The sequence below is a fragment of the Brugia malayi genome, assembly GCF_000002995.4.
Source record: "Brugia malayi strain FR3 genome assembly, contig: Bm_v4_Chr4_scaffold_001, whole genome shotgun sequence".
Classification (NCBI taxonomy): Eukaryota; Metazoa; Nematoda; class Chromadorea; order Rhabditida; family Onchocercidae; genus Brugia; species Brugia malayi.
This window is the reverse complement of record NW_025062478.1, coordinates 3,682,816-3,694,375: the sequence shown is the minus strand read 5'-3', so window position 1 is coordinate 3,694,375 and position 11,560 is coordinate 3,682,816. Positions and strand designations below refer to the sequence as shown.

Sequence of the window (11,560 nt, the reverse complement as noted above, 5' to 3'; positions counted from 1 at the left end):
TTAATCATCATCGTCATGGAAGTCACCATCCTGATCAATTTCAGCTTCATCACCTGGTGGCTCACTGTCACTACGACTATTATCCTTACCTGTTTCTTGCTCATCCTCATCCACTTGTTTTCGCCCTTTTCTTTCATCGCCATTCATACATTCTTCTCCGAAGTTCTAAAACAGAAAAGGAAAAAAAAGTGTGTGAAATATTCAAAAATATTTCATGTAAATTGGAGGTTAAATTTTGCAATTGTTTAAAATTAATTTTAACAATAGAATGGTAATATACGAGTTTTTCAGCATTAAATTCAGGAATAATTTAAAAAAAAAGGCACCGAAATTACACTTACTTCCGTTTATTAAATTATTATCGGTATAATCAAAATACTAGGCATGATAAGATAGCTAACTCTGAAAAATACCTGCAGTGAAGATTCCATGGATACTCCTCCCACTATTTCTGTTTCCTTAATTTCATCATCATCCAACTTTTTGTCGCCAATTTCACTATCTGAAGGCTTATTTGCTTCTGTTGTGTTCGATTTTGCGGTAGAGCGCTTTGCTGCTGAAGTTTCAGAATGTTCACCATCAGATTCGCCCTCATCCACTTGTTTGTCTTCTGGTATTTTCAAATCAGCCTCCATTTGTTGCCGACGATGATCAATAAGCTCTGCAAATGAAAACTGAAAATCACATTAAAAACTTTATGAAAGTAATTTATTATCGTTAAAATCTCTTTTAACACATGTTCTACAACAAATGACACAAATATTTCTGTCAAAAACATATGACAAGTACCATCAATCTTCTTTGAAGATACTTTCAGTAGTTCGAGAGTTCGTAATGTGTGTTTTGCGGGCAAATAAAATACAGGTGGCTTTGCTTGAGTCTGGATAAAATTCTGCAATTTGCGATAATGCTCCTGTTTTTGCTCTGCCTGAAAGAGAACACCAGTAAACTATTTCATACAATTTATTACAACAAAGTACTAATCAAATATCTTTTAGTCTAATAAATCCGAGTTGTTTTGTTATTGTATAATCCATTTCTAAGGAGTATTATCAAAAGGAATACCAGATTTGCGAGATTTATCTTGCTTAAATCCAATCAAAAATAAAAAAAGAAAAAGAATTTTTCCTGTTTTCTACTTGTTATTTTTGCAAATCAATAAAGTAACATGCTCTTTGTGAAATAACTTTAGAGCCTTTTCTAATTCCACACTCCGACGGAATTTTGAATCGGGAAAAACAATAAGTTCTAGAGCATTGAAACGATAATAATTATCTATTTTTAATCTACACTTCCTCACAAAACGACACAAAATTAATTGGCATGTATTTTACTTTTGGAGCTACCTCTTCTTTTGAAACTTACATATTGTATAATCGCTTTCCTTCGCTGCAACGATTTGATCAAACGTTCCTTTTCACGTCGTTTTACAAGTAGGGCAGCTTTCTCTCTAGCTAATCTTTCGCGTTCTTCTTCTTCAGATTCCCTTAAACGCCTTTCAACTTCCTTTTGTTTTTCAGCCTGCAAATTTGGTATACTAAATTATTGGAAAAATTATGCGGTTAAATATATAAACAAATTACAAATGATACCTGAACTTTTTCAACATTCGATATTTTCTTTTCCTCCATTTGAAAACGCTGCAAAGTTCCAAGCAACAAATTCGAAAACATTCGGCGATTCCTAAAAATTATCAAATTAAACTATCATGTCCCATTTTTAACTTTTTTTTTAAATGTATTTTCTAAATACTAAATGACCATGTATTTTTGTTTCAAAATGTATATTTCTGTTCCGAACATATATTAATATAAATTAAAGCAGGATATAAATCTATCAGATCTCAACTACATTATTAGCCAAAACAACGAGTCAACCGCACAGTTTACATGCAGAAGTTATTTGTGTTTCAATGCCGAATTCTAAATTCTTGATCAAAATTATTTGAATTAATTCTTTGAAGGTAATGTAAAGCCGACTGAAAAAATTCATCCTAACTGACTTCATGAAGCATTAATTAAGAAATCTATAACCCCGAAGCTTTCCAAATCTAAGAAATGCTATCAAACACCTGAAATGGCAAAATAGATTTAATTTTCGTTGTTAAAATTGACAACCATGATCTTCATTCCTTTATCTTCACTCTTGATTTAACGCGACTACGCTTCTTATCAATCCGTTATTGCCTTATTCATAGGAATGAATCTTAAAAGCTTTCCCTATACATATTTGTAATAACTATAAAATATCATACAAAATCTAACCTGACATTAACTTCCTTCTTTTCTGCTCCTTTCAGCTCAGATATAGCAGCTTTACGTGATTTTGTCTCAATAGCAGGCATAACAACTGATGACTGCACGGTACGTCGTACAGCCTCGTCTTCTCTGTCATCATATCGTGCCCGCTTGTCCGAACCCTCGTATAAACTGTAAATCATTCCTTTCTGTTAAATTTTTATGAGTGCATCAAGCACAACTAGTTCAAATAATAAAAAAACTTACTCATTTTCAGCAGATATAACTAGACGACGTTTATTCGGTCCCGAAGAATCCAAGCTTACTACACGTGCATCGCGTCTGCAAAATAACTCTTCGCATAAGTTCTAAAAGTGATAGAATCAATGAAATGATAAACACACCTTTCAAATCCGTAATTACCAAGACGGCCACTAGAATCCAGAATACGTCTCCTGCCCGTACCAAACCTTTAAAATCAAAAGTGTTCGGAAAAAAACAAAAATTCAACATAAATATTTCTCTGTAGAAATTCTTTATATAATAAAATTTATTTAATGCTCAAGTTCATTGGGAATCTTGAAAAAAAGAAGAGCTACAAAAATTTCCTTCTCCTTACCCGCAAACAAACAACAACCTTTAAAATCAAAGTGATTTGCAAAAAAAAAAAAAACTAAAAGAAGTCTAAGAAGTGATAAGCACTTTATTCACTTAAAAAAATAACCCTAAAAAGTTACCTTTCCTTTCCCGACAATGAAATGATTGATTCCTCGATAGTCCGTAAATCGTCGTATGCCTTCGATATATCAGCGCTTAATGTATCTAATTCCATCATTTTTCTGCAAAAAGAACACAAAATTTCAAAAACTCCTACTAAAAAAAACCAATATACTATTGTGTAGTGACATAGATATGGTCGCTATTACAACTTAAACATCATAAAAAAAAATTAAAATTATAAAATGCTAAGAAACAAAATACTCATTTCTATCAACAATAGTGATAAAAGCATAAAAAACTTCTAGAATTCACCCCTCTGAATCATTCTCATCAATTTCAAGATATATACTAATTCAATTTTTTTTTTTTTACCATCTCCGCACCTTTCATTCCACTTCTTTCTTTTCCAGTCATCAAACCATGGAATACCACAATTTGTAATTTATACAAAAATAATCTAGTTTTATCTTAATTTTAATTCGTGTAAGCTTTTCGTTTTTCCTTTCTCAATTGAAATAAAATTTTTTGTTGAAAACTTTTAACTAATTTTTAGCATACATTTCTATGATTCGTTTTTTTTTTTTTTTTTTTTTTTGGAAAAAAATATTCGAGAAAGAAACAAAAAAAAAAGCGCGTCAAATATACCTAATTAACTACGAACAACAAACAATCTCAAACCTAATTCTTCCTTCCTTTACCTATCTGTTTAGTCATGCATGCTGGGAAATCTGCCAGCAATCTTCACAATTCAACTGCTGCAGCACAAAAACTCAAATAGCACTTCTCGTCAAACCGTTTCTTTACTATGTTTATATTAGGTAGGCATTTTAATATAAAATATAAGTGAATTGTGCAAATAATACATTGTTATTTGATTAAATCAAATTTATCAAAGTAATTTATATGCGTGAAATACATTGAAAAAAAAAAGGACATTAGAATCAAAAATTAAATCATATGATGCTGAAATCAAAAATTAAATCATATGATGAAATTAATTATAGGTTTGATAGATTTGTCACATATTATCATATTTTTATTCGTCCTCGTGATCATCCGTCATTCCTTCATACATTTCACCTACGTCTTCTTCATCATTTGCATCTTCCTCGTTTGGTGCCCACCACAATACACATCCTAATCCAGTTTCAGCCATTGATCCGATAATTTGATATGATTTCTCTCGTTTCAATTCATCCTGGTTACTATTAGGATCTACATCTCTGGAATATCAAAATTACTGCTCCATGAAATTTTTACTTTTCAATAATCTAGTTGTCAACCTATGTATTTTCCTTCATATGACTCATGTTTTCTCTCTCATCTCTTCTAAAATTGATTGATGCAACTATATTTTACTACATCACTCATGATCACTGATATTTTAAGCGTATCTCTTAGACAAACACTCCAAACTGATAATTGTTATTACTAGTCCATAATGCTATTTTTCGTAAACACAAAAGATTTAGAAAATAATTTTACTTCAGATTTTGGAAGCCTACTTTAAGGCTTCATCTACGTTAAGGGTGAAAGTATTCTGTAATGAGTGTAATTCTGTAATCTGTAATGAGAAAGAAATCACTTGAAAATATTGTCAATAACTCGGAACCGAACAGTTTTACCAGGATCCATATACAGTTTTGCAGACTGCCCATCTTCAGGTTGATAATCCCAGTACCAAATCTGCAATTAAACGAAAATTTTCCATTCTGATAGAATAAAACCTAAAAAGAAAAGTGACAGTTTAAGCACAATATTACATCAAAAAAAAAGAAAGAAAAACCACACATTATGCAAAAAAGAATGCTTATATTAATTGTTACTTTTGCATTTCCCTTCCTGTGTATAATGACTAAGAAATTTAATTTTTCAACCTGCTCTTCCTCTTCGAAAATAGACGGTTGTGGCAGACGATGTGCCGGTATAAAGATATCCTCGAAAAATATTACTGATAACATCAATCCTTCTGCATTACTTGATAACACTTTTGCTTCAATGATTTCATCAATAAAAGGTCGAAATACAACATAACGAAACTGAAACAATCCAAAATTCATCATGTTAATTGCAAACAAATCAGACATTTATTATTGATTAAGCATTTTCCAATTTTACTTTTCCAGTGCTATCTTAATTGTCCAATATTTGAACATTTTTCATAGTAAATGAATAGCTTAAAAAGAAAAAATTTCTTCCACTCCATTCACTGACATATTTAAACAAACAGTGAAATCCAATATTCTTCAAATATGATATTGTTCCATTTCAAATAATAATTAATATGGCTAGGGATTGTTATAAAATCGCAGGAATATTTCATAAATTCAACTTCAAATTTCAAAAACAACTAAAGTTCAGTTTACCTTAACTTTTGTATGCGTGCTGCCATCACCCGGTAGTATATACGAAACACCAACATCAAGGAGATCATAAATTATAATACAAAGACCTAACCCTGGGACGATTTTGTTAGCGAGTTGTTCATTCAGACGTTTCATTAACATCTAAAAATAATTAAAATCATCATCTTTAAAATCTATTTCGCTAACGGTGCAATGGATGCATCAGATACATCAAGAATTTGACAAAATTTGCCTTTTGTCAAATTCCATTTTCACCCAGCTATATTATAATTTGAATGTAATTGATTAAGGTAACACAGTAGAAAATAATTAATAATTAAAAAAAAGTAAAAATAATCAACTCAATTACTACCAACTAACTTGTCAAAAATCATTCCCTTACTGTCAAAATATTGTTATAATCTCACATTATGTAAGATATTTAAAAGAAATATTTAAAAAGTCGAACAAATTATTTGACTATTTCATTTTCTCTTTGTGCAAAACATACTACTAAGTCATATCAGAAGATATGCAAAAGATTTACCGGTTCAAAAGATTCGCCGAACTGATGCGGTTTAATTCGTACAGTATCTTCCAACACAGCCAATACAAACATAGCCCTATATTAATTTTGTTGCTGGGCAAAAGTTGTTGAAATTTTTGCATATGACCGATTACGTTTACTTGGGATGGAAAAATGTTCCAAATCCGCAAAATATAAACCTGCAAATAGTCCATTAAAGATAAATAAATAAGATAATCAAAATTAAATATCAACATTTAAAAAGACTGACAGTAATAAATAAGACAGTAATTTATATTTGTCTATGATGATAAATAATGCCTAAAACAAACATACATAATCAAAGAGATTAAATATTGACCAAAGCACTATTACTCTTTTTGATTACACTAATTAAAAACGACAGTTTAATTACGAATTCTACCTCATTTCTTCGCATAAAGGGAACACTTACATTAAAACTGTATCAGAATCATGTTAGAATTGCCATTTTCGAACAGAAGTTTTGCAGAAAATTATAACTGCGTTAAGAAAATTAAATTCGCAAATGTATCATCATAATTTATTGTTTGAGTAAATAAACTTCAACCACCAATTATCAATTAAAGAAACTCTATAATTAATATGAAATTTCGAAAATTTATTTAGCAGAAAATCAAGAGACCACAAACATAATACATGTACATATATGAAAATAAAATTTGCACCTTTATCTTTTCTTTTCTTCCAAATTTCACATTAACTGAAAAAATTAACGCAATATAAAAGCAAAGCATTCACTTATGTCGTTCTTATACATTAGTTTTTCCATGACGTCAATTCGTAGGTATTTTTCTACTTTTCAAAAAAAAAAAAACAAGAGTAAGAAATCAAAAAAAAAAAGTTGCGTGACAATTTAAAATTTAAAAAACATGTTCACGTAAATATGATCTTTACTTGAAATGTTTTGGTGGTAATAAGTGACTTAACTAACTGTCCAAAGAATACAATTTTATGACGTCAAATGACGTCCATATGTAGTGAATATTCCAAATATACAAAACTGAAATTGACTTCCTGGATTATTATACAATAATTAAAGCCTATAGAAGCATAATTTATAACTCTTTACTACCGACTCGAATTACAGGATAAAATCTCTTTATTTTCAAAAAAAGGACTGCAGGTATACTTACATAATTAGCATCTTTCAAAATATTTGTTTCAGTTATTTTAAAAACAAACGTTACTTGCACACTGATAAGAAAAATTATTTTGCAAAAACAAGTTACATACAACCAATAAAATCAGTAAAATTTAAAGTATATAATACAAGTGGAACAAGATAAAAGCAGGTGGAAAAGCTACAATTGTAATTGTTCTGCAAACAACTCTTCTATCGAAATGACCTAAAAAAGAATATTGTATGCAATTTATTCATTCAAGAAAAAATAAAAGAAAAAGATTAGTTACTTTCTACCACTTCTGATATCTTATTATTCATTTCTCATCTAGATTAACCTTTTGTATTATATAGATGACTTTGCTAGAAAAATCACATTACTTCAATTCAAATGAACTGGAAAATAGATAAATAATATTCAATAAGTAAAATCATCTTAATTCAACTGCTCATCCAGTTTATAACTACAAAATAAATCAGAAAAAAGTTATAAAATATTTTTTTATCTCTCAACCTTATTTGATATAAGTAGGCGTGTATGTTTATTCGCTTGCTTTCGATCCTTCGCCTCTTCACAATTTTCATTGAAAACCTGAAAATCAAATTCAATCAATAATTAAAATTATAAAATAAATAAACTTCATACAAAGCGGAAATTTCCAATAAAAGCAGATCATAATAAATTTAATTGAAATTCTTTCAAATAAAATTACTAGTAACCGTGAAATCAGCTCGATGTGTTTCATTTCTTTTTTTTGGTATACCATCAATTCGTGCATCGCTCCATTTCGTTGGATCCCAACTGTTTTGCACAAATGCTACATGAGCTAAGTTATCACCGAAATTTTTTGGTACCAGCAAATTTTCATCATCAAATCTTTCTTCACCCTAAATCAGAACTTTTTTTTAAACTGCCCCGAGAATCTTTAAAAATTAAACAACAGTCAACACTGATATGTGAAATATGTGTGTTTTGGAGAAAAAAAAAAATGTTGTCGCGAATTATAATTTCGCGAAAATTTCTATCTAAAAACAATCCCATAATATCATAAATTAACTCTACATAAATCTAGTTCCTCAAGATTTTTCACATGTGATTTTCATCTTAGATACGTTCAATTCTCACATATGTAAAACAATCTTTACAGTATCTCTCCTTAAATCTAGTTTTTTAAGATTTATTACACATGTAATCTCACATCACAAATTCTCAGTTCTCATGAACATCTCCGATTCTTCACACATATGATTTTTATCTTGGACAATTACCACTCATATAAAATTCAATCCTAAAAAATTACATAAATTATTGTCTTGAAGGCCGACTACTACTCGGTTAACCAATTTCAATTCCTCCGGTCTTCTTTTATAAATTTCTTCGCTTTTTATTGCTCGTTTATTAATATTATGTTTTCGAAAAATACAGGTTTATTAATCTTCCTAATGTATTGCAACTATTCAAATATCAACCAGACAATCTTTCAAGACAAAAAGCAAAAATTTAGACTGAACATCTAAAGGTCGCCGGTTCGATCCCGACTCGTGGCACCAATAATTTTTTGTTGTGAAAGATTGTCTGGTTGATATTTGAATAGTTGCAATGCGGCAGGAAGATTAATAAACCTTTATTTTTCGAAAACGTAATATTAATAAACGAGCAATAAAAAGCGAAGAAATTTATAAAAGAAGACCGGAGGAATTGAAATTGGTTAACCGAGTAGTAGTCAACCTTCAAGACAATAATTCATGTAATTTTTTAGGATTGAATTTTATATGAGTGGTAATTGTCCAAGATAAAAATCATATGTGTGAAGAATCGGAGATGTTCATGAGAACTGAGAATTTGTGATGTGAGATTACATGTGTAATAAATCTTAAAAAACTAGATTTAAAGAGAGATAATTTAAGATACTGTAAGATTGTTTTACACATGTGAGAATTGAACGTATCTAAGATGAAAATCACATGTGAAACTAGATTTATGTAGAGATAATTTATGATATTATGGGACTGTTTTTAGATAGAAGTTTTTGCGAAATTATAATTCGCGACAAATGTATAGAAAATAATTGGAACCATTACGTGTTGAACGTGAGAAAGATGTAGAAAATGATCTCATAACGTCTGCATTTCCCGCTAATAAAAGTTTACAATTTTTCAATTTTATTGCAAATCTCTAGTAAAAAATTATGTTTTACAGCATAAATTGTAACCAAGCTCGAATTTCTAGTTTTTTCTTTTTCAAACTTATTTTACTTATTCACCTGATAGATTTGAAAAGCATTTCCTGTCCTTCCACTTTCCAAACGACATGGCCGAGTACCAGGATGCAAATTACCTGGTCTTTTCGATGAATTTCGAAAGACTGGAGCTTCATGATTTGGTCCCAAACCTGAAATTTGAAATTTCAATAGTAAATAAAATATGAATTTTGAATTATTTTTCTTCTGATAACAAATTCGTTGAAGTTATAATAGAAACTTAATCCTTATCTAAATAATATGCATACCAGTCAACTGGCCAAGTGCTAATCGTTGAGCACTTAATTCAATTTCATCAACAAAGTCATTTTCGCTATCACTGAAATTTTGTAATGCTCGCATCTGCCGCATTTCTAGGGCATCTGATGCTTCATTTAATAAATCTAATGGTTCAGCACATTGTTCACGACCACGTTTAAGGACTACTCGTGCTCCATTTATATCATGAGAAATTTCACGGATCTGGAAAAATCACATAAGTGAATTTCATAGTGCTAACGACAACTAATAGTTCTAAAAGAATGATAAAGATCAAAGTTCAACTACAATTGCAATTTTGTTTTGGTTTTATATCCCAGATTGCAAAATGTTCCAATTATTTCTAATGAAAAGATAATTACAAGCAAATTTACTGGAAATTTTCTTTGAAAAATGCAATTAGCAAATTGAGTAATTAGAAATCAGAAATGGAATAATTTATTTGGAAAATTACAATAGGTTATTACTTACTTCAGCCCATCTAACATAAAATTTAGCCAAACGACGACAACACCCTGCAAGATAAGCACGTTCAAAAAATGCATCCACATTAGCATCAGATTTGTTCTCGATTAATTTTATCCAAAATTTTAACATCCTTTCATCGTTTAAAAACTCTTCACGGTAACCAAAAGTGTTAATTATGCGTGTTAGTATCGAAAAAAGATGTGACTGCTTCCCTATAAAATTAACAAATTTTTTTCATAAGAAATCAATTCAGGTTATCATTTGATAACTTAATACATTTCATTCATTGCTATCTTTACGACCAAAGTACTAAATATGGTGCTGCAAGATTCTTTGGCAGGGATACAAAACATTGAAGATTATGATATTTCAATATTACTAATGATTACTAGCCTCAATTAACTAAAAATTAATGAATGATTAACTTGAAAACAAATCAAGACAATCTATTACGTGAAAAAAAAAACTGCAATTTTAGTGCTGATAAAGCTTAGATTCCATTTTTTTTTTCTACAAAATTTAAAATTGAACATTAGATAAATTAAAAACCTGTTGGGAAATGCTCTTCGAACCAAGTTATATAATGCAAGCATATATCTAATGGATCATCTGATGCTTTTGCTCGTTCGAAGTCATTCTCGAAACGTTCCTCTGCTTCCACAATTGTAATTTTGACACCTGATAATACAGTTTATTAAATTTATCTGCAGTACATTCTCGATTCTCGAAAGTGATATTAATTTTAGCAATAGTACAAAATATTTTTAGTATGGATAAAATAAAACTATAGTTGTACAAACACGGAGCATATCTAACATCCTTATATATGATGACGGATATGATCATACACAAATTTAAACGTAATTATAACATAAGCAAGAACATATGTAATATTGATGTCAAACCTTGGAAACTCAAAAAACATAGCTTTGCTGTCAATACTTACTGCTTATAAATGAAAACTTACCACCAAAAACATTATTTAGAGATTTCACCTTTCGGCCACTTCTAAGCGGTCGGATATTTTCACGACTTAATTCCCATTCATGTTCTGCTGCATCAGTCATGTTTGCTTCTGATATTAATATACTCACAAATATCTTAAATCAGTAATAAAAACAAATACATACATACACACACAGAAACACAATTTCAACCTAAAAATTTATCCTCAATTTTTAATTTATGGTGTCAATAACTCGAACAATTAACAGTTACTTAGACTGAACTCTACAGTTCGCAACATAACTCATTAATACAAACAATTTCTAAGATATGTTACTCACAACTATTCAACTCAACCAACAACCATGGATAATATTATTTCACAAAAATTAATCCAAACCTACTTACAAACAATCCATAAATATAAGTATTGCAATAATCAATAGTCAGCAAACAAACAGAATACAAATTAAGCTAACAAATTTATTTCTCCATATTTTTTCAAATGAATATTACATCAATCCTTAGGCCATCACTGGAATACAATCATTAATAGTTCCACATCAATTTATAGCAATCAATTACACAAACATAGCATGAGTTAACGAATCAATAAAATACAGATTTGAACAACTGAG

General features: G+C 29.7%; 3 protein-coding genes across 4 annotated transcripts; all 3 read right to left on the bottom strand.

Annotated features, from left to right (window-relative positions):
* Bma-pnn-1 (pinin/SDK/memA/ protein conserved region containing protein) lies at positions 1–3,072 on the bottom strand (the record flags this gene model as incomplete). The annotated part of the gene is made up of 9 exons (XM_001902297.1): positions 1–165; positions 414–661; positions 790–928; positions 1,366–1,521; positions 1,593–1,683; positions 2,265–2,429; positions 2,505–2,579; positions 2,642–2,707; positions 2,975–3,072. 9 exons carry the CDS (start codon positions 3,070–3,072, stop codon positions 1–3), a joined length of 1,203 nt encoding a protein of 400 aa, XP_001902332.1.
* Positions 3,073–3,993: 921 nt separating this feature from the next.
* Positions 3,994–5,921, bottom strand: Bma-rpc-25 (RNA polymerase Rpb7, N-terminal domain containing protein; the record flags this gene model as incomplete). 2 transcript variants are annotated; one of them, XM_001902296.2, is made up of 5 exons in its annotated part: positions 3,994–4,180; positions 4,543–4,643; positions 4,835–4,996; positions 5,324–5,464; positions 5,850–5,921. In XM_001902296.2, the coding sequence occupies 5 exons, from the start codon at positions 5,919–5,921 to the stop codon at positions 3,994–3,996; spliced, it is 663 nt and encodes a 220-aa protein (XP_001902331.1). The 2 variants fall into 2 exon arrangements, with proteins under 2 accessions (XP_001902331.1, XP_042937455.1); XM_043081521.1 differs by lacking the exon at positions 5,850–5,921.
* Positions 5,922–7,171: 1,250 nt separating this feature from the next.
* On the bottom strand, positions 7,172–11,044 carry Bma-san-1 (Mitotic checkpoint serine/threonine-protein kinase BUB1 beta, putative; the record flags this gene model as incomplete). The annotated part of the gene is made up of 8 exons (XM_001902295.2): positions 7,172–7,216; positions 7,505–7,582; positions 7,711–7,878; positions 9,255–9,382; positions 9,500–9,713; positions 9,981–10,189; positions 10,527–10,655; positions 10,945–11,044. The coding sequence occupies 8 exons, from the start codon at positions 11,042–11,044 to the stop codon at positions 7,172–7,174; spliced, it is 1,071 nt and encodes a 356-aa protein (XP_001902330.2).
* Between the last annotated feature and the right edge of the window lie 516 nt (positions 11,045–11,560).